A 22,803-nucleotide genomic window follows, 5' to 3' on the forward strand; every position below is an offset into this window, starting at 1 on the left:
CTGAGCAGCAGGAGAATAGCCACAGCCACTGAAACACGGGTCGGTCAAGAAGAAACTGCCGACACCACTGCGTTCTTCGGAAGCTACACAAAAGAAGTCTTTTTTCTCTCTCTCTCTCTCTCGCTTCGCTTTTCAGCAGTAGTGGTTGAAAAACCAGCCGAAGACGACGAAATACGATCAAACAGCCCGGCGCAGGGCTACTACTACGACTTCCCGACGAAAGTCGAGACGAGAGCCAGCGCAACGCGGTTTCGCTGCAGCCAGGAGACGGAGGAAAAAGAACCAAAAAATGCTGGTCGCTCGAGAGGCTCCAGAAACAACGCCAGCATAGCAGTCCTCTCGCGTAACAGTCCAAGGACGGATAATATTAGTCGCGCGCGAGCGTCTTTTCTTTCCCGGTTTCGCATCGCGCAAGCGTCGGCGCCTCGTCGCGACGTCGCAAAACCAAGAGGGGGACGCCACAGAGAAAGCGGCCGAACACGATCATCAACAGAATTCGACGACGCCGAGCTCCACACACATTCACTCACAGTTGGGGGGGAGGGGGGGCAGACCGATACACTTCCGAGCTGAACTACTCGTAAGGTTTGGCCAGATAGAGGCGCTCGGTTGTCTAATTCGCACCGCGAAGCCAACCCACGGCATACACGCCACTTCCGCATTCCAAGAGTATATGTATCACAAGGAAACCGTGTACGTCGACCTGTACGTCCGAAAATGGGCGCGCGCGCCAGATGAGAAAGTTAAGGGATAACTGGACCGGTTAGCCGAACGAAAATATTACCATGCTAACATACGATGGGGAAGGGTTGGGAGTGAGTGAATGATGTGCTAACACACAAACTCAGACAACAGCGAGCACCACGAAATGACGAAAATGGAAATTGGGACACCGACACAACTAACAAAATGTTATCGTACTCTTTTCGCTGGCGGCGGAAGCAGTGCACATCCTTGACAATATCGAAAAAAACTGATAGCTCGGAATCGTACGTCTAAGTTTTTCACCGAAAACCATATCGTCTGCTTTTTGTTCACCACTGCGTGCAATCCCCGCCGCGGTAGCTTAGTGGCCATGGCGTTTCGATGCTAAGCTCGAGGTGGCTGGTTCAATTTCGCCCCAAATGCGGAAGTTCCGGAGCATGTTAATAAACACGTGTTCAAAATCAATCTAGCGTGTCTTAATCCTTCGTGGTTCTTCTGGCATTTTTTTTTAAAGACGAGCGTGTAATCGTACCTCAGGGCTCATTTGTTTAACGGGGCACCGAAACAGCGATTCAATAAGGACGAATTAATTCATTCAAAACATTTTCGCTAATTTTGCCAGAAATGGGTTGACTACTAGACGAGAAACCGAATTCAACTTCAAATTCACTGAGCTTCACGAGAACACCGCAGCGTCCACTGTGGCGTCACGTGCGTTCAAACCACTCGCATTTGGTCCATCGTGGCGCGGTCGCAATTCTCGAAACTTTCTCCCAAGACCAGCCTGCGGCTCCAACACCCATATCATCGAACTTCCCTGCCCCCTCAAAGCTCTTCCTCCACTCAATGATCATGATTTTTTTATTGGCAACCAACCCCTTTGAAACGGGGCGGCGACAAATAGTCACTTAACTGCCAGCTTGGTTTAATCAGGTATGCTACACATGTTTTTCACTCTAGCATTCTTGTACACATCTCCATAATCATCTTTTTTTTTTCCTCAAAACTTCCCTATCTACTACTAACTTGCACCGCTACCTATGCCTTTAACAGATCCGGTTTAGTTGAGCCCAGTGAAAAAGACGCCACGCCTCAATAATTGCTCGCCGTCGAGCGTCAATGAAGAGCAGCGACCACTTCTGTCAAAGGGCGGCGCTCCCATCAACTTCCTCCAGTCGAGGTGGAGGAGGAACGTTCTAGAAAACGGCGACATGCAATAAGAGTACAAGCGCCCACTCACGGCCACGGCAGCAGCAAATGTGAAATATCGCCTCGACCGCACTAAACACAAGAGTTTTTCGAAAGGAAAACGAGAGGAGTGCGATTGTCGAAGGAGATAAAAACACTGCCACGCCTGCGACGTACGCGTTGCTACAACGCGAACGGCCCCCCGCTAGGTGAACGATAAAAACGAGATCTCCGGGGACGAAGAGATCACTCGAGCTGCTTCTCGCAACTGGCGCGATCACGGAACTGCGCACAAGGCGCGGGGACACGGCGGTGCATCGATTCCACGCAATTCAGTCACAGCTGCGCGAGAAAAAAAAGCTACGTGCGGTCTTGTATCCAGTTCTCCCACCACGCCGTTTTCTGCGCGTACAAGCCAGCTTACTTCCGAGGCTTAGCTATTGGAGTCCGAAGCACTCTTGAAACGTATGCGTCAACCCCGGCTGGTTAACCGCGCGAGCAACACGCTTGCACCCCGAGCGAGAGAGAAGGAATGTGCATTGGCGCGCCCCAGATGCGATAATGATCTCGTTTGCGAGTTACGTAGGAGACCTGCATATGCAACGCGCCCAGTGCACGACCCCACTTGGCGGATGGCGGCACACACAAAACAGCGTCGCACGCACTGCTTACGCTGGACCCGAACCACAAAGTATACGAGTTGCACGACGGTTACCGATAGCTGCGTGGCGCAGAGCAACGTCCCACAGCCGTTACAGCTCACTTCCGCATGCATCTGATACAAGGAGGGAGGGGGGTGTTGCTACTACACTACAGCCTGCCGCCGAACCAGGTGAGGCGGCGATGGTTTAGGTAGGGGGTGGTCACGCCAAAACACGGCATCCGCGATAAACTACTGCTACTACAAGGGGCACAAGGTTCAACGACTAGCGCGAGTACAACCCTGCGAGGATGACGATTCGGTGTTTTTGTGGCGCAAGGGGGCAATCATACCAAAGAAGTTCGTTTCAACCTCCTGTATCGGGTTTCAAAGGTACAACGATATCTTAGATATTAATGTGGTGGCCTTTCGCGGTTGCCGCACGTGTAAAGAGGAAAAACGTTTTTCACTATAAGCGGGACTTCGGTAAATTGAGAGAGACGTTGAACCACGCGGGGAAATGCTGCCTTTTAACAATTCCAAGTGCTACAGGCACCGAAGTAATTAAGCACACTAATCTGTTCAGAACAAAAGTGCGACGATCGCCGTCGATCGAGCAAGATTTTTCACGGCGACGTCTGAAAAAAAAAAAAAAAAATAGCGCAGGCGTACCAACCGCTGTGCTGAATCACAACGATTAACTCGGAACAAACAAACAAAAATGTTCGACGCGGCGCGCCCTAGTTCAGCCCGAGAGACAACCGAATACGCAATAAAGACCGCAAGCGGACTTATTCCTTTTTTTTTTATCGAGCGCTTGATCAAACTACACATAGCGTGTGCAGTAGGCTATCCTCACAAACTGAAGCCTGACGAGTTTGGCAACGAGCTTCCTCTACATGTTGAGAAAGGAACTACAAAAAATGCGTTTCCATCTTCGGTGATACCGACACTACAACGCGCCGACTGCTGCAGTTCCGTTGCACGTGTACAACGTCGCTGCCGTTTGCCTACACACAGAAAGGGGGGCAAAGCCGCCGGGCGCCCTTATTTCAGCTCGACGGTGATGCAACGAGCCGTTGCTAACCTCAATCGTGCCGCTTAGTAGGTACAACGCGTACCGCTCATTTGCCAGCTCGCATAACCCTTCCTTTTGCCAGGAACTTAGCACTAATGTAGACCCTGTAAAGTGTCTGCCAAAAGAAATGTGTGCTTCTCCATCTACTTTATCTTAGAGATGTTAAGTTCACACTGAAGGGGTATAAACTTATGAACGACGTCAAAGTAACAGTGGTGCCTCGAGAACGCGCGGCCCTTGATAAACGCCAAGAAAAAAAAAAGGGGGGGGGGGGGGGGACCGCTGATTAGTACTGCGCTCGAACTTGACGTTAAGAAGTAGTCTTGAGACGCACTTTCTTTTTTTTTTTTTCGTAAAGTGTACCTTAATGTCTAACCTACGTGCTAACGACGACAGCAATTTATGCTCTGTTATGACGTCACGCCCTGTTTCTGCATGTGCCAGCCGCAGCGACCATAGGAACGGGACGAGCCAACGTATCGTAAAGTCCCAGCGCACCTACATTCTTGGTACGCAAAAACCGGTTCACAGAAACAAGTATTACTGTAAACCATTTCTGTAGCGCTCGGAAACTTGCAAATATCCTTTTTGTCTTTGGCTGTTTGCTTCTAGGATTTCAAACGCAAAAATACGAAACGAAAACGTGTCGTTATTCATCTAAGTGCTCCTCCTCAGCGCTCGCGCATATAGACTAACAACCGTGAAATAGGTCGGCGCTCTCTCGCGATTGCGAGATGCGTGCGGGCGCGCGTCCTTCGCAGTGCCATACGGGTTGCATAAACCGCGGGCTTTCCCTTTCTGTCCAAGGCGCGCGAGCGGCATCGACCGTTGTGCAACACGCACGCGACAGTGCGCGTGTCTCGGTAGCTGACGGCTGGTCTACGGAGTTAGTACGTGTCGGCAATGCCGACAAACGGCAGCTACAACCTCGCTCCATCGAGACCACCCACCGGTTCTTCCGTCGCTCCACGCTAAACGCGCAAGGCGACGACGTGGGCCGCACCAAGCCAACACCCAACGTGCAACTACTGAAACGGCTCCATATGCAGTTAGACAGCCTGTCAACATACGCATCAAACCCCCCCCCCCCCCCTTTCACGGAAAAGGCGGCTTACCGGCAGCCGCGTTGGTGATGCAATCTTGTAACGCATATATTAACCAGGGAGGGCACGAAGCTATAACTGCTATGACCAACCACATTCTACTTGGCTGCTGGCGCAAAGCGTCGACAGTGAATGAATCGTTAACGTGTAGTTCTTTAATGCGTTAGCATAAGGCTGATTCATAATAGGCCGACATGACACAGATTTTGTTCTGCCGACTGTTGGCCACAGCGTTTTCCGTCCTGTAAACTGCTCGCGTCATAAGTCGGCAGACCAAAATCGTTCTCGCGTCGGCGTAGTGTGAATCAGCCTTTAGGAGTGTGAAACCGTCAGTTGCACTTCTATTGTCGAAGAAGTGCAGGACGTTTGTCGGATGAGCTCCCGCACTACACTTCGCAATGTGGCGAACGTGGTTTAAATTACGGATCCGCGGCCTCAAAGAAGGTGCGACGTATAAATGCTAACGCATTTACCTCGCATTTACCGCTAAATCACCACTGGCTTTTCTATTTACCTGTTCTTTTCTTCCCTCAGACGAGAACGCGGATGAAACAAACGTTTCTAAGACGACGAGATTGGATACAGCGCCACAAGATGTGCCCGGTTTCGGCACTCGCTATGGGCAGCCGCGCTAGTAGCGTCATCTCGTGGCGGTTCGTTCAACCTCGGCAGAAACATGTGTACTCCACGATTTACATTCACGACTGCGTTGCAGAGTTTCAGTCACACAGATGGTGGGTAATACGAGGGGGCGGCTAAGCATCACACGAACGTACTTGTTGATTTAAGCTCACGTGACCACTCGTCAAGTTGGAAGAGGGAATGTGGGCACAGAGAAATAAAAGGTCGCAGCGCTAAAAAACAAGCCAGAGCATCAGTCGCTTCGTTACTGATAGTGATAAGTTGATAGATGACAATCATCAGTTTGGAGACGGTACTGTATCGTGGATACATTATCCGATAATGTATCCACGATTTAAGTGACGGCTCGTTAGAGCACTGTTCTCGCGTTTATACAGGCACTTTACAAATCGCCCGTAAAGGCAGTCTTTACCATATTTCGCTGCCGCTGTAGCCACAGACCTGCTCCATTTATTCAACCATTAAACCGCAGTCGGCTCACAAAAAGCTTTCAAAGCCGGCGTCTCATCGTAGCAAGAAGACTACAGGAACAACACACAACGAAGAGAGAGAGGCCGGGGACTCGGCGACTTTCCCGTTCAGACAACCTTAATTATAGCAGCAGGCGCCGAGAGCTCGGCGTACCAGTACTCACCGCGACGCGGCTCCCGCTAGACGACGGACCTAGACGACGGACGGCCAGGCGCCGTCCGGATGTCGAAACGTAGCCGCCGGCAGAGCGACGCCCATGGACACACGCTTACAAGTATACTACGCGTCCAACGTTACCTTCGCAAATGAAACGCACGAGGCGAGACACGCACTCCATACACGACACAACACTTTGCTGGGCATACACGGCATCCTCCTACATCTACACACAAACACAAGCAGCGGGAGAAATCTCGAAACCCTTCGGACTAAGGAATCTCGAATAGCCCACGGGGTCGCAGAGGGTGTCGTCCCGGATACTGTTGGCGCACAGCTGGCAAACACGGTCAGGAGAGATTACGCAACTAACTATTCGTACGAACAGAGAGAGAGAACATGTGTCAGGCAACAGAGTTCTCGACACCACTTCACTCGAGGAATGCTACCGAAACGTGCAAAGCACCACGCACGCCTAGCAGCTGGCGAGGCACACGCCGCCAACCAACCAACGTTGCCCGAATGTGCAGACACGCGGACGACGATGATCACCGCGCAGCGGAAAGCAAAAGCGGACGACCCCGGGGGGAGGAGGAGTGGGCACGAGGAGAAGGGAGGGGTCGCGTCGTCGTCGCTCAGCACAGCCTCGGCTGGGCTTCCCGAATCAATCAAGCCCCAAAAACCAGGTCCCCTCCGGTTCCCATACGGCACACACCACCACACACACCACAGGCCGACCGCCACCACAGCGCTTTCGGCCGCCCGCCGTGGCAAAACCTCTCCCTCCCTCTATCCGAGAGAAAAAAGGGAAGTGACGTCACGCCGTCCTTCCGGGGCCGCCCGCTCCGGCGATCGGAGGAGGCCGTCCTCCACGTACGTATCGGGAGGAGGCCGCCGCCGTCTACTCAACCTGCTAGGATCTGCATCACGTGGCGGCAGCGAAACCAGTGCTGCCATAGAGGAAAGGGGGACAACGAAACCGCCGGCCGGCCAGCCTAGAGACGACGGCGCACGAGAAAGAAAAGGAAAATTGCTTGGCCTGCGGGAAAGCCGGCTCGGCCACGGCGGCCGACCGACCGACCGGCCTGCCACGTTTACTCGGCCTGAAGATGAGGGGAAAAGGCGGCCGAAGCCTCCAGCGAGACAAACGAAGGCAATAAAGAACAAAATACGGAGGCCCGTGGCCAATCGGCCGGCAACCGACGCTGCACAACTCGTTCCTGCCTCCGTCAGCGCTCGCACGAGTGCGCATAGCGGACGGCGGCCGGACCACCACGAACGAAGCCTGCCACGGCTGGAGGGAGGGCGACAAAGACGGCGCTGACGTCACAAGGACGACCGTCCGAGGCCGTCGAGGAAGCAAGGGGTCGCAGATTCGAGAGCGAGAGGAAGGGGGGGGGGGGGGAATTAAAGGCCGTTTCGTAAAGCGCAGAGCAGCACCACCCACCCCCATCGCGCCCCCCCGCAGCGACCAATATCGCCGGCCCGATCTGCGAGACTGACGCCGTAGAGCACATTCCGGGAACACGGTGTCACTGGCACGCACTGGAGCAGAAAACAGATGGCATGTGGAAAGGAGTAAAGTACGTTGCGCAATGCCGTCTCTCCTATGCGGTGCCCGTCTGCCGTACCTGTCGCCATATGGAGCCCACAGTTAATGAACAGAAGGAAAGGACACGTGAAATTAGAGTTTTTAATTGAAGAGTACAAATGATAAGGGAAAATGAAGGCGGGGAAAAAAATGTCACAGTTTCGCCCTAAGGGCGAAGCAATGAATGCGATAGCAACACAGCAATGTCATACGAAGTAAAGTGAGCGGCTTTGGTAGCAATATGAATTGTAGTAAACATGAGCTGATTAAGTAAGCAGGTGTGCTGCGGCGTAAGTAGACCGACATGAAGAGAGACTCGATGACCACGAGAAGGCGCGTGTGAAACGGTGGTGTTGAGAAGCGCTTCCCGTGGGCAGCGCGCGTGCGAAGGGACACACCTGTAGCGCTGCAATGCCGATCCGGGCAGCATTGCATGTGTAGCGTGCGTTGGAAAATGTGGCCCGACTATTACTAACTGATTGAACAAGCGTGGTGTGAGCGCGTACAAACAAACATGAATACATCACACTGAATGACTGCAGACAACGACTGTCAAAACGCTGGCAGCAAGCGCATACGCCGCAGCAACGGGCGAAGGTACGTGCGGTCTATCGCTTCAACGGAAACTGAGCGGCGAATGCACGGCGCATAAAGGTCAGAGCCGTGTGGAGATAAGCGACGGTGCGAGCGGGCGACGAGCGCGGTTGTTGGCAGAGTAGAACCGTGCCGGCACGTCCATTGCATTTGAGGCAACGGCATAGTTTTCCGTTTCTCGAAGGCGAGTGCCGTCGACTAAAATCGGCGGACTAGCGATTCTTCCGGCACTCATTTACTGCGAGAGCGGCGGGCCCTGACGGACTGTATTATATATATATATATAGAGAGAGAGAGACTATACGTTCTCTCTCTCTCGCAGCGGTCACCGCTATCTTTTCCAAAAACAACTTCAAAAACAAGCACGACTGCTGCAGTATCGCCCTTAGTATTGCCGTTTTTACAGCTACAGTATAGCAGTCAGCGGGTACCGTCACAATTTCTTTTACGCATGCATTTTTGCGATTTCATACGCCTTAGTGGGGGGGACTGCGGATTTTGACCACGTAGGGCTCTTTATAACGTGCACCCAATTCACGTTCCACGATGGTTTTTTTTTTTTTTGCATTCTGCCTCCATCGAAATGCAGCCGCCGCAGCCTGCATGTATCGAACCCACGACCTCGAGCTTAGCAGCGCAAAAAAGATGAAACGTAGACACAGGTTTTCCTTTTTTAACCAGAGTGACTTTCTTGGCGACTTTGCTGGGAAATTGCCTGAAAAACCTACAGTCACTTAAGTATCCTTACGTGATTTCAATGCGAATGCATATTCTAAGTTATCGCATTAATTTAAAGCTAAGTTAATCCACCGTGCTCCAATTTGCACCAACCTTAATCACCGCACCGACTGACAGCGCCGTGACGCGTGGCGCTATATGTAGACCGGCCGACGGCGCGGTCTGTCTGACCACGTGACGTTTTGTACCATTCTCCGGCGACGCCACCAGATTTACCGCTTCATGAGCTATATATAATGCTTTCGCATTAATAACCTTGCTCGTCTTGCGCTGTTCATAAGAGGGCGGCGCAGGTATCGCCAAATTTTCTTTAATGCGCGCATTTTTTTATTTTTTAGATTGCGCCAACCCATCTTTAAAACGTTTCAAATTTTTTCTCGTAACACTAGACGCAACGTTCGCAAAATCGTAGAACGACCACAATCTCCTAAACTTTGCGAAATATACAGGAGAGTCGGCAGGGTATGCAAATGCTGTTTGAGACTGTTCTCCCTTCCACGACCACGCCACAGGGCGCATCGGCCTGCCAGAGAAGTCTGATCATCCAAAAGGGCCTCACCTTTCGAAACAAAACCAAGACAACCGAGTACACGACCGCAAGTATCGCAACGACCGCAGAGGAAAAGGTCGAAGTCTCTGGCATCATCGGAAAGCTAATACTGCGTAAGACTAAAATTGACGCGTAAAGAAAGTACTATGCTCATCAACAGCAACGTTTCCGATGCAAAAACGACGCCCCGCGCCGATTGAATGTGGGCCGGCCGGCCCGTCCGGCTGGGCGGCAACGAAACCGATCCCGAAGGCAGCAACGCCAGGCACGCCCGCATTCGGAACAGATTTCCGCAGTTATACACAAGCGCTACGTGGCAAATCACTCGAGGTGCACCAATAAAGCGCGGGCGTACCGACACTGGAAGGACCGCGGCATGTTGGCGCCGCGGTATCGGCCGCAGCAGCAGCCGCTGGAGGAGGACGTGGCTCGGCGTTGGGAGCCGCAGCCGACGCAGCGGCCGCCGCAGCCTTGGCCGGCCGGCGGCGTCGCCGCCGCCGGCCGCTCCCGGGTCTCCCAGCGGACTCCGTGCTGCTGCACCCGTGCCGCCGGGGCCGACCGCCCAGAGCCGGCTGGCGCTGTGGCCGCGTGAGAGACACGCGCCGCCACTCTTCATCTTCCTCTACCGCCGCTTCGAATGTCCGAAGGGCACACGCCCAGAGCTTCTCCCTTCAGTCAGGCTCGGAGGACACCCAACAAGACGACGACGACGACAGAGCGCTGCAGCCACGAGGCAACTTCTTCCACTTTCATCTCGTTCCCCTGCCCTTTTTCTCGGACGCAATCCCCCGTTTGTGGGTACGTGCCAATGTTTGGGATCATCATAAATCCCGGCGGTCGAGGATTGCAAAACCTTCCGGAGGGCACGACTCTCCGAGGCGCGGACGCGGTGTTTCAATCAGCGAGGTGAAAGCAGCCGGCTGGGAAACGCCGTAGCACGGTGCGAGCAAACAACCGATATCAAGTGCGCCCAGCGTTTGGAAAACTGGCCCAGCAACCGAAAGGACATTTACGCCAGCAAACAACCAACTTCTTGAATCAACAAATTCTCGGCCAGACCTCTCCATTGTGAGTGTGAGCCGTGGGTTTGAAAGGATAATGACAGCATTTACTTCAACCACGAGCCGGCTGGGACAATTGGGCCACTGCCCCTGCCAACACAACGTGGAGTCCATCCCCTGGACATTTCTCGAACAATGCACGAAGGCTACTAGCCAATGGCCCACAACTAGACAGCTGAATTCGCCTTCTTGCGAGTCCCCAGTCAACTGCATCCAGTCATCCACGAGCTTATTGGATACAACACACCACATCGCCATTTTGGTGCAAACTAGACAAAATAAATGGGGAAAGAAATTACAACAGTGCATGGTCGATGAGATTGAAGTAACACATTAATGAACTTAACTGCTTTTAACTTACTCAAGTACAATCTGCACATCATTTTTTACAAGCGCATTTCGCAACACTGACGACAGGACTAGCACGAGGTCACTGCAGTGCGACAGGCTTGGACCTTGTATTCATCACGCACCGCATACAAGTCTGCCTATGAGGCTCACAACCATGTTTCACGAAAACCCTAGCAGAAAAGAATACCAATCTGGGCACACTAACGGTGCTGCTGACATCTAAAAACAAGACAGCGGAAACATATGTTCACGAGAAAAGCAGGTGAAATTCCCGCAAATGTGCTTCATCCTGTGATTAATGGCACTATCACGGGACAAGGACTCATCTGTTGACCACAAGTTTAGTAGGCTTCAAACAACTTACAAAGAAAGCTATTGGCAGCAACCTACTCTACGGTATCAAAGGTATCAAAACTGCAGCTTAGTTGCTGTGCTGCCAATGGCGCCCCAGATAAACGTTCAGAGAATCGGGGAAAACTTCCTAAAAACAAGCGCTCGACTTATCTGGCAAGCATCTGCTCACCTTGGCAGCGTACCAAAGGTTTGCCAAGCTACATTCCATACAGCATGCTATGCACTACACTAGCATGGCATGAAATTTGTATACAACCTGACTGAATAATCTTACATTGTAGTGATGGCGTTAATTGAAGGAATTCCAGCAACACCAAGGGCAAAAGGAAGGAAGAGCTAAGCATGCCTTACTTACGCAGTGGAACTTGGAACTGCACTTAGTTTAAATTCTCTCTAAAGTAATTTATTTACACGTACGTACTTTGGTTGTATATCAGAAGCCATCCGACTTGTCTATGACCTACCTCTAGGATAAATGGTTCTAACGATTACCACTACAATGCCGTACGTTTTTGAATTGGCAAAGTAAACCACCTTGTACAATGCACACTGTGTAATGTTCTACAGACACTCTACAATAAAGCTTAACAATGAATGCAAGCAACATTACAAGAAAGCAATTCTGACCAGCATTTTTCATAGAAATGCACAACTATATTGAACTGAAAGATGTGCTACACATGGCTTGCAAAAATGCACCGTAGCACTCAGTGAGGCTCTTCTACAGGCTTTCCATCACATATCACTGCTGCATTCTTACCTTTGCTGTGTTCAAGAGATGCACGACGCTCGTAGAGGCAGCAACACATTTGTAACATCAGATTATGCTACTCATTATCAGAAACAATGCTCACAGTGCAGTAAATTGTTAATGCTAGTAAATGTTACTAACAAACCAGCCCATCCGGATACAACTCGGGTACAAACAGCAAGCCTCAACGGCATTTCTGGTGCTTACACGTCAATTGCAGTGAAGCATTTGCATAAAAACACAAAAGTAGTAACGATAGGCAAAAAAACTACCGGACAATGTAATTGAAAATGGCATAGTTCAAAATGCTGCAGTGCCTTCATGGCTTTTATATTCACATGAAATCTTGCAAACAAGCAGCGTTATACACAATGAAGTGACTTTGTACATCCAAGCTTAGTAATCTCTGCGGCCGTGGGTGTGCGCACCCAGCTTTAAGGAAATTGCCATTTCTCACGGTGCTAGAGTAGATTACTTAGCGCACTAAACTACAGATGTCCTTTCAGGAATATGCGGTAAAAATGGTATTTAAAGATAGGGTGGAGGAGAGAGGCAATGAATGAAAAATTGAAAGCCTATTGCTATACTAACTGGCAAAAGCAGTTGGCTCCTCCATCTTCTCCATTTACGGTTTCAAATGGGACTGGCACACTGCTAGAATACAGTGGTCATTGGCCAAGCTCCTAAAGAGCAGACTGATGTGCACACAGGTCAATGTAACACGCGTACGGAATTCTAACAATGATGGCAACATGAAACAGCTTGATGTGAGAGCTGCCTTTTCGTGGCATGATCATTTTCCAACCTCTCCTCATCTGCATGATCTGTACCAATTGCATAATCTCAGAACGATCTGTACCAAGCAGCGTCAGCAGTCACGTCCTTGGGTCGTGTTTGCTGGAGGGCCAATAAAGATCGACTGATCACAGCGTCCAGTCGCATTCTCAGTCACTTAGAGGCTAGTGAGCGTGGTTGAACCAATAGTCTTGTCCAGACTTGAAACCAAAGACTAATGTACTTTACAATATTCTACAATAGTCTATTTCTGGCTTTGCTCACAGTTGGCAAACGATTGAAATACAACAAACGCAGGCACTCAGCCAGTGCTTCATTCATTGCTGTTTGCAGAAAAGCTTTTACAAGTCCCGCATGAAATCGCACATTGTGTCCATTTTCATGGAAGCAAGTGTGATTATCACTTGTCAAGGTATAACTTGGCACAAGGGTGACCGGGCGTGTTGGCACAGACTTGGCACATCTTACTGTATGAAATTTCCTGAATAGTGTGGCCCATTCTATAAAAATTCTATAAAATTACCATTCTATAATTAATTACTGCATTTGCTTGATTGTAATGAGTTTTTTTTTTTTTGTGAGATTTTCGTTGCTTGAACTTGACCCGCACGCAACATTCAATAACCACAAAATTAACCACTTTAACGCGACAGCGTTAAGGGCCCCGTGTTGCAGAAAATCCGGCGTGGGTGTAGTAGGCGCCCGGCGCCTACTACACCCACGCCGGATTTCGCCGGATTTCTACACCCACGCCGGATCATCCCAAACCACCCTGACCATGCAGGTGTGGCGGAGAGGCGTTAGTGGACTAATTGAATTTCTCAGTGAAATCTGTCAGAAAAATCGTAAAGTACGATTTAACAACAACCTACAGACAAGATAGTGTCGGATTGTAATTTGAATATACGAGAAAACATAATTCTGATACGAGGAAACTCAAACACAAACCCCTTTTCCAGCATTTCTACTATACAACAGCAGCAGCACCCGGGTAGGTTACTTGCACAAAACACTATCCAGATGGCACTCGCCTCCTTGGCAGGTCAAACTGGGACTTAGCCTGCCTAATGCGTTTTGGACACGTGAGCACCTCGGGGCAACAGCAAACAATAAATAAAATAATAAAAAGGTCCTAGGGCCTCCACATTTTGATATAAGACAGCTTACATTGCCCCTCGAACAATGTCTTCCCAGCAATGCCTTCGTGTTTAAAAGTGAAGCCGACAAGTAGATCGGCGTAAGCTTGGTCTTTGAAAGCTGGCTTTCCCAAGCCTATTCAAAGAAAAATGAATGCGAATGGAGCCCAATAAAGCTATCGTGTTCCACTCTGAAAGGCGAAGCTTAAGCGTCCTCCAATTTTTAAAACAAATAACCTAAATCCCAAGATATTTAGAATCATGTTGGAAACCTGTAATTTTAACGTCTTGATCTAACCCATAGACAAGTCGACCGAAGTCGGAACTTGTTTCTTGATTGAAATCGATGCTGTTTTCGCTGTGCTTGTGACTGGTTACGATGCTGCAATACCCTTACCTTTCACCTTTTACGATGCTACTGCGTTTATTTGCGACGTTATAGCGACGCAGCGCATTCGGTATGACGGCCACTTCGAGAGGAGCAATTTTGAATGCCGAGGAGCTGAGAAAGCTCGATGGCACGAAACATGATAATTCTTGGGCGATCACTTTTGGAGATAGTATCGCATTTGTAAGACTCAGCTCGTCCCCCCTGCACCATACCCCTCTTGGCGCTGATAGCGAGCTTAGGACAGCGCCACGAATGCTTGTTGGGGATGCTTTCAGTGCAGTCACACGAAATTTCACGAAAGTGAAACTATCAACGAAAGTAAACAACCGAGAATACCGCCCAAGGAATCCTCAGTCTCCTCTTTAGACAACGAGTGAAGAGAACGTTTCCAAATTGTAATTCCTTGACTAAAGGTAATGTTACTTTTTCCGTCCATCTCGCATTACAATTGCGGTCACGTTACACTCGGGTAAATTCCATACTCTAGAATGCACAGTGCTACACGTATAAATAGCGGACACAGTTGGCCTGCTAGTGCCCATTAGAAGATTGTGGTTGCCGTTGTCGTGGTGCCCAGGAAAATGTGCTCTCAAATCACAATTCTACCCAATAAAGAGCTTCTTGGGTCAGTGTTTGGCAGTGTTGAATTCTTCACCGTCACTACAACGCAAAACGTTTGGTAAATGTTTGGTATACCACTGAAGCTTATGGTAGCATTTGCCTTATATAGCACTTGCAGTGCTGCTAGAGCACTAACCACCAGTCGAAATGCCACAAATACAGCAGCATTTTTGCATTTCATTCTCGTCCAGATGCGGCTGTCACGACCCCGAGTCGTAGCAGAGACCCAATTTCTAGCTCCCATCACCCAACAGAGTCGAGCGGAGACTCACCATCAGTTGTTTCCCGTGTAGTTTCTGCTGGTGCTGCAACAGCAGCAAGTGTCTTGGCAGGCACAGCTGCCACTGGCGTTTCCTCTGGCTCCTTCTTCGTAACCGGTGTCACCGCAGCGGTGGCTATCGCCACCGGAGCCACCTCGTCCACAACCACAGGCGTCCTTCCCTCTGCAGCAGCACTGTTCCGAGTGTCCACCACTTCTGCCGTCGGCACAGCACTCTCCGAGTCTTCGGTGCACGCTGGCACTTCAGCCACTTCTATGTTGGCGGATGGAGCTGCAGCGGATTCTGCTGCCTCCGTGGAAATGCCCTGTGACGCTGCCTCGTCAGCGCCGCGGAGCTCAGTCGGTGGGGCTGTCACCACAGGTGGAGGAGTCGGAGAACTGCGCTGTTCTCTCCTCTCCTCGATGGGGGCAGCCACCTCTTCTTCGTGGGGGGCAACCTCTTCAACAGGAGGCGGCGGAGGGGGAGCTGGTTCTAGCACCGGCGTGGAGGAAACATTGGTCGGCGGGGGACCCGACGAGGAGGCTGCGGCAGCCACTTGGGCGGCAAACATGCCGGCAATGTCGGTGGCACTCGAAGATGGTTGCTCCTGGATAAAGAGGACAATGCAATACGTGTAATTTATTGTCAGATACATAGCATAACCATAACATAACCAGAAGCTTAACATGGCCCTGCAACATAAACCTCCGCAGTATGAAAGGCTGAAATTTTAGAACCCATAGAAGTCCGAGGTTCAGATAGCATAGATATAAAGCAGCCTCTATGCGGATCCGTGCGTAAAAGCAGCTCGCGTGGTTCGTACTTAAAAGCAGCCACTTTCCTTCCAGCTGGAAGGAAAGTCACGGGATTGATCTATAATCAAACAAATGTCAACCTGCACACCAGCAGCAATGACGCTGCTGTTATTCGGCTTCTTGAGACATACATAAAGCACTGCCCGCTTCAGAAAAAGTTATGTGTGCACTTCGTTCGCCGCTAATCCACGATTGCTCGAGTGCCATACGATGAAAGGCAGAGTATTGTTGAACTGTGGCAAGGGAAGTACAGACAACGTGCTATTGCGAAACTAATGCAGAGGCCGCTCAATACAGTTAATAGAATAGACAGTCGTCAGCGTGTGGGGCTGCATGACAAAGGATGGCCTCGGGCCTCTAGTCAGCTTAGAAGGAAAATTCACGGCCGACAAATACTGCGACGTCATCGAACAACTTGCGCACACTCATGCTGCAAATGGCGCTTTCCAGCCGCATGACTTCCTGTTCCAGCAAGACATCTCCCCTGTGCACACCACAAAAAAGCTCGATCACTTCTGCAGCGTCACCAAGTGGAAGTTCTGGGCTGGCCACCGCAGTCTCCTGATTTGAACCCCATAGAAAACGTTTGGGGTACCATGAAGAAGGCTTGAGCAAGTCAACGCCTGCACGGGCTCTCCGCAGACAGCCTTTGGAGCGCAGACAAGGCCGAATGGGGGGGTTTGAAGCAAAGTGCCTCATTCTGTGAAGCCTTGTATCTGTCTTCCTTCTAGAATGAAGGCAGTGCTGGAGGCAAACGGCGATGCAACCAGATATTGAGCGACGCACGGGTTTTCTTTATTTGTTCTGACGCATGGTTTTCTTGAAGCCCAAGAAGATGACGGGAGTTTGCAGGAGCACATTTTACGTCAAGTCCTAAAAAAAACGGTTATAGTGCTCAGTGTTTTGAAGGCATACCCAAAAATGCCTACCGTAATCAGAAAGCCGCGATTTGTAAACGTGAACAACCGAAAGGTCTAGAACAATTTGGCATGCTGCTAAACTTCAACATCCACTTGTAACTAAAATATCTGCAACTGCGGGAGCTCAACACGTTACGCATACCATTACATTTCTCCATCGATCTTACCGCTGTGAATTCTACTGGATGAGCTTCAACGGCGCTTGTGGATTCTTTGTTCAGCATATATACCCACAGCAGTTACTCCAATATGCATTAGCGCGCATGAGATGGCCACTATACAAGCAGAAATACTGTCTATTATTGTTGTGTCCCAAAGAAACAGTCCGCCAAAAATTGTCATGTTTTCCTTGCGAGTTCAAACGGCAGAAATATCTGCGAGGTAATATTTTGCCCCGTCTAATTCTCGTTCAGCCTTGCAACGGCTTGCTATCCAAGTGTGACCATGCAGCCTCCGGCAAACTTGCAGAACGCGTGAACGAATTGCTTTGTGACGATACAAAGCGCGGCTGCAGACGGTAGCAGACGATGAAATAGCACCGCCTACATCGCTCACCGCGCCTGCGCGAAACTAGTTCTAGCCGCCCGCCGGCGGTGGCGCAGAGCATACACCATGCGCTCCTGTGTTCCCTTTAACAGTGGACCCCTCTGTACAATGGAATTTCGTTGATACAATTCTGTATAATACGTTTTTCGGGATGATAGGCCTTTTTTTCTTTTCTGATAAGATTGGGTTGAATACTTTAGATAATACGATTTTCCAATAATACGCTTTATTTTCCGGTTCCTGTGAAGATCGTGTCAGTGAGATTCCACTGTATTACTGAAATAAAACCACTAATGTTTGTCACTGTGCAGTTATGCCAACAGAGTTCGTGCAGTAAAAGCCATTTAAAAAAAGCACTCATGAGAAAGGTCTCTGCATAATCTGTATACTGCTGGGTCTCCTTTTAATGTGGACAGCCCTGTCAGGGTTCGTACAGGTTTCCAAGGTAAAAATTCAAGGATATTCAAGGACTTTCCAGGACCTGTCACAGGTTTTTCAAGGACTCAAAGTGGAATCCAAAGTAGAAGTAGAATTTCCAAAAATGACTAGTTTTATTGCTCTTATAATAAATAAATGTGTATCACAATTATAATAAAGATGTCTAGTCTTGATAACTTCTCAAGAACATAACACCAAATGAACGCTTACAACAGCGGCTGAGACTTCTCCAGTATAGGCAGGGTAAAGTTCACCAAACATATTCAAAACATTCCGCAGTGCTATTGCACTAATATCAAAATAAATAAGTGTAAATCACAATGACGTTAATATCTAGCCCCGATCACTTTGCTAGTTCACAACAATACCAAAAAAAGTTCACCAAAACACAATGAACACTCCCAACAGCTGCTCTGACTTCTCCAGTATTAACTGGGCAAGCTTACCAAACACTTCCAAAACATTCAGTGTAGTCTTGCTACACATCCATTATAACAAATAAATGTATATTGCAATTATGTAAAACATGCCTAGTCTTGATCACTTCTCAAGTCCGCAATATTAAAAGTTCCCACAACGAGCACTTACAACAGCTGCTCAGGCTTCTGCAGTATTAGCTGGGTTGATTCATCAAACATTTCCAAAACATTTAGCATAGTGTTATTGCACTTATACTACATGTCCTGTCTTGATCACTTCTCAAGTCCACAATATTGAAAAAAGTTCACAACACACTACAAGCGTGTAAAACAGCTGCACCGATTTGTCTTGTATTCACTGGGTAATGTTCACCAAACATTTTCTAAACATTTAGCATAGTTTGATTGCGCTTATTTATAATAAACAAATGTATATCACAACTATATTAAAACGTTCCGTCTTGATCTCTTCTCAAGTCCACAATATTGAAAAAAAAAAGTTAATAAATGTTCACAACCATTGCTGGGACTTTTCTTGTATCACCTTGGTATTCTTTACCACAATTATATAACAAACCTCCAGCCCTGAACACTTTTTCTGGCCACAACACAATAGAAATGTTCACAATAAACTATAGCAAGTTCACAACAGCTGCTGGGACTTTTCTTGTATAAGCTGCGTGATGTTTAGCAGCTCTTCAGCTTTACTTTTCGCTGTCTTCCGCAAGCTGTTGGACTTCACCACAAATGTAATATCATTTGATGCTTCTGCTTTTTCGGAATAGCGATCAGCTGAAACAGTCAAATCAGCGATGACTGCTTCCAGTTCCCTTTTCCTTCTCTTCATGTTGTCGATCTCATCATTGATCAGACGTCTTTTTGAGCGCCTCATGTCGTCAAGTTTCTCCTGTTTTTGAGCCTCAAGATGCGCATTGTAGCGGTTCCTTGCTGCTGACACTGATGTCCTCAGCTCTTTTGTGATGGGGACACTCAGAATACCACCAGCTTTTTCTACTGCATCACATATCATGCGTTGCGATATGTAGGACAGGTCTGCAAGGTTCTCTACAGCAACTTGACGGTTTATGCTAAACCCACGCTCGACTGTTGCTTGTCCATGGCTGAGAAGAAGTAGCAATTTGACAACATTCCAAAGCTCGACATAAGAGGAATTTAAGCCCATAAGCTGATAGAAGAACTCATCCAGCCTATTTAGACCCTTCTGAAAGAGCCGAAGCTGATTCCTTTCCTGTTGCAACAACTCTGTGTATTCAGCTAAAACAGAGTCTCGTTGCTTTTCGTCAAATCTTTGAGCTGTGATGAGAGCATCAACCACTTTCCTCAGGCGTAAGAGACACTCATCGTGCTTGCAGCACATGAGCCGTGGGTCTAGGCAGGACAGGCTTCTGACTAGGATTGACTTCAAAGGGCTTTTGTCAAGAATTTTTTTTGTCACAGCTATCAAAAACTGCTTGCATTCCATTTTGAACTGGAACACATCTTTTGTACTTGCTTTGCAGTCTTTGATAATCTGCTCGCACATGTGGCCTATGTCCACTTTTTCCAGTGGAAGATGTTTGTCCACATCTTCAATGTTTAGCCTGAGAAGGCCACTGATCCCTGCTGCAGACAAAATTGAGCATTTCATGAACTTCATCAGCAGCTTTCTTACTACTGTCTCCAGGTCTCTTGCCAGAAAGAAAACCATAGGTTTGTCTACTTGATATTCTATCAAGAAGGGTCTGACAGCCATGGCAACAGTTAGGGCAAAGTTCAGCTTTGCCAGGACAAGAGGGTCACGGAGGAACCCACACAAGTTCTCGAAAGATGCGCACCTTGGTAGGGTCACATTCTTACTCCTTGCTGCTTCTATGTATTTTCTGATGTCGCTCCAAAGAAGTAGTGCCCTTTCTATAACACTGACATTCTCCACCCAGCGATGCGCCACAAACTTCAGTGGAAATGTGCTCTGCCCTGTTATCACTGTAAAATCTTCCCTTCGTGCTGGGGAGTTGTCAAAGAGCATGCTCAGACTTGACAGTAGGACATCAAGTCCCCATTTACTGGCCATGACACCTGCCCTATAAGCATTATGAATTGTGTGCAGGCCACAAGTGCCCAGATCAACACACTGCACTTGGTAGTTTTCACGCAAATCCGCTTGCAGTGACCTAAATAACTTTAGGTTGACATTTGGTCCATCCATTGAAATTTGGGCAATCTTTCGAAGCGGTAAAGGTTCGAGGGCTTTTAACAACTTTTCCTGGATGTCTTCAGCGGTCGCGTGCCCCATGAAGACTGATGTGAGATATCTTGTTGCGACATTGTGCGAGGAATTCCAGCACCTCACATGGACGTCCATTTGTTTCTGGTGCAGAAACTCGTTTCCAGATTCGTCGAAAAGCACGACGTAGCAGTCCGAGTTTTCAATCTCCTGCTGCAAAGCTGCTTGAAAAAAGGGTCTAAGCCCGTGGCACGCTATGTAAGAGCATTTCTTTTCTCCGCAGGAAAAAGCTTTTGCCAGCTCGCTGTCCGGGAACATGCGTCTGAACAGATCGGCGGTTTGTGACGACGACCTGTATGAATAATGGCTGGTAACCACCTTCAGAGTCCACAAGATTTCAGCGTCTGTGACCATCTCATAGGTCTTACAAGCACCCTCTAAATCCATCGCCTGCGATGAAACCGCGCGGGTGGGTCTTTCGCTTGTGCTAGCACGCCGTTCGTCTGTCCTCTGAGCAAGGTAGTTTAGCACCGCGCTTCCTGCCGCCGCCTTCATTACGCCACTGTGCTTGGCACTCTTCATGTGGCTCTTGAGAGCCGACTCACCCATTGCCGCAATGTCGAACGTTTTTCCGCATGGTTTACATGTGGCTCGGTGCGGATCCGTCGTGTCCGGCGCAACCCAGTTCTTGTAGCTGTCGTTGCTAAGCCACATGCTTTGAAATTTGCACTTCCCGGGCATTATTCCAATGTTTCTCAGATGATCCCGCTGACAAAGACGGAGGTTCACCTTTAAACTCCCGTTGTGCACAGGCGTCCATCACAACACAACACACGTGCACCACACACTCGATACCAAATACAAAGCGCCATGCTTTGAACACGGCATAGTAGAGACACAAGAGAACACCGATCGGACTCCTGCCAATGTTGCCAGCAGCTCAACGAGAATCCGCTATCTATGTAGCACTAATGTCTGTGCACAAATTTATCAATAAAAATACTGCGTGGGAGTCAATTGTTAAGCGTCAGATGGCTGTTATTAGGACTGGAACTTCTGGTATCGGGCAGTACAATGTTTCTTTTTTTTTTTTTTTACTTTTAGCTCTGATGGTAGCACAACGGTAGCGGATATTCGTGAAAGTGCTGGCTACATAAGCAAAGGCACTGAGCCTCAGTGGTAAAGTTTCTCCACTATAGCTCTCTTTAGCTTCACCTCGCGTGCAAGAGGGAAAGTGGGACAAGGCAGACCGACGAGCGAGGAGTGAGGAGTGAACGAACGATAGGGTGAGGAAAGCAGCGTAAACACTGCCAGCCGAGCCAGCACCGAAGCGCGGCACGCATCTCTCGCTTCGTTCGAGGTTTGACGCGGTGAAGCCTTTTATTTTTTCCGCGCAGTTCTGCAAAACTGAACCATGTGCGCTCGCGCCGGCGTATTGTTTATGAAATGGGGAGTTTGTCAATTCCACGCCGATATACCACAGAACGGAGGTCGCAATGTCGATATCAGAGTGCATTGCTCACGAAATTCAAGGATTTTCAAGGACGTAAAAAAATTCCAGGACTTTCAAGGGCCTTGAAAATGCACTTTTCAATTTCAAGGGTTTTCAAGGGTTTCAAGGACCTGTACGCACCCTGCCTGTATAATGGTATCAAAAAGAAAGAGTCCTTGCAAGACAAGTAAAAATGCTGCAAATTCATCTGATGAGTTTGACAAAGCCCACCTCTGTTTGTGAATTTGGCTATTGAATGTCCAGCTGCTTCTCAATAGCATGGTGGCTAGATAGGTACGTGTGGCGTCTTCCAGATGTGAAGCGTAGTTGAGCATCAGCACTTCTCTGCTTCACAACCACACATCATGGGAGAGCTTGAAGGCAAAGCAAACCACGTGCTTTCCATGAGCATACCCTGCACAGTCTTGCCAGCAGTGCACAGCTGCATAAGTCTGCAGCACGAAGTGTTTGAGACTATAAGTCTCAACACTAAGCCTAAAAGTCTCACTATAAGTCTCAGCTCTCTGAGGCAGTGATTGTGGGAGACATGAGGCTACCTTGGCATAGCAACGGGCCAGAATCTTTAAGTACAGTAAACTGCTGTTACAACAAACGTTTTAATCATATGATCCCTGTAATCAAAGCATAATGCGATCCCGACCCAAATGCATACATATTAAACCGGAATGCTTGAAGTCAGAGGGCAGCGGGCTCCGCTTGGTATGAAGAGTGAACCAACAAAAGGCCCAATCACCAGCCTGAACCTGTGCATC

The 22,803-nt window shown here is 49.0% G+C and overlaps 1 protein-coding gene across 9 annotated transcripts in view; it reads right to left on the reverse strand.

The window, feature by feature from the left end:
• LOC119446269 (eukaryotic translation initiation factor 4 gamma 1) overlaps nt 1-22,803 on the reverse strand; it is a 73,552-nt gene that overhangs the window by 25,664 nt on the left and 25,085 nt on the right. For 5 of the 9 annotated variants that reach the window (XM_049664034.1, XM_049664036.1, XM_049664030.1 and 2 more), the window contains exon 4: nt 15,189-15,783. The exons of 2 other annotated variants lie outside the window; for them this stretch is intronic. In XM_049664034.1, the coding sequence (XP_049519991.1) occupies nt 15,189-15,783 (595 nt within the window). Of the gene's footprint in view, nt 1-5,990; nt 6,014-15,188; nt 15,784-22,803 lie in introns of those variants that run through there. 2 more of the 9 variants (XM_049664038.1, XM_049664039.1) reach the window with 2 other exon arrangements.

The sequence above is a fragment of the Dermacentor silvarum genome, chromosome 3, assembly GCF_013339745.2.
Source record: "Dermacentor silvarum isolate Dsil-2018 chromosome 3, BIME_Dsil_1.4, whole genome shotgun sequence".
In the NCBI taxonomy this organism is placed as follows: Eukaryota; Metazoa; Arthropoda; class Arachnida; order Ixodida; family Ixodidae; genus Dermacentor; species Dermacentor silvarum.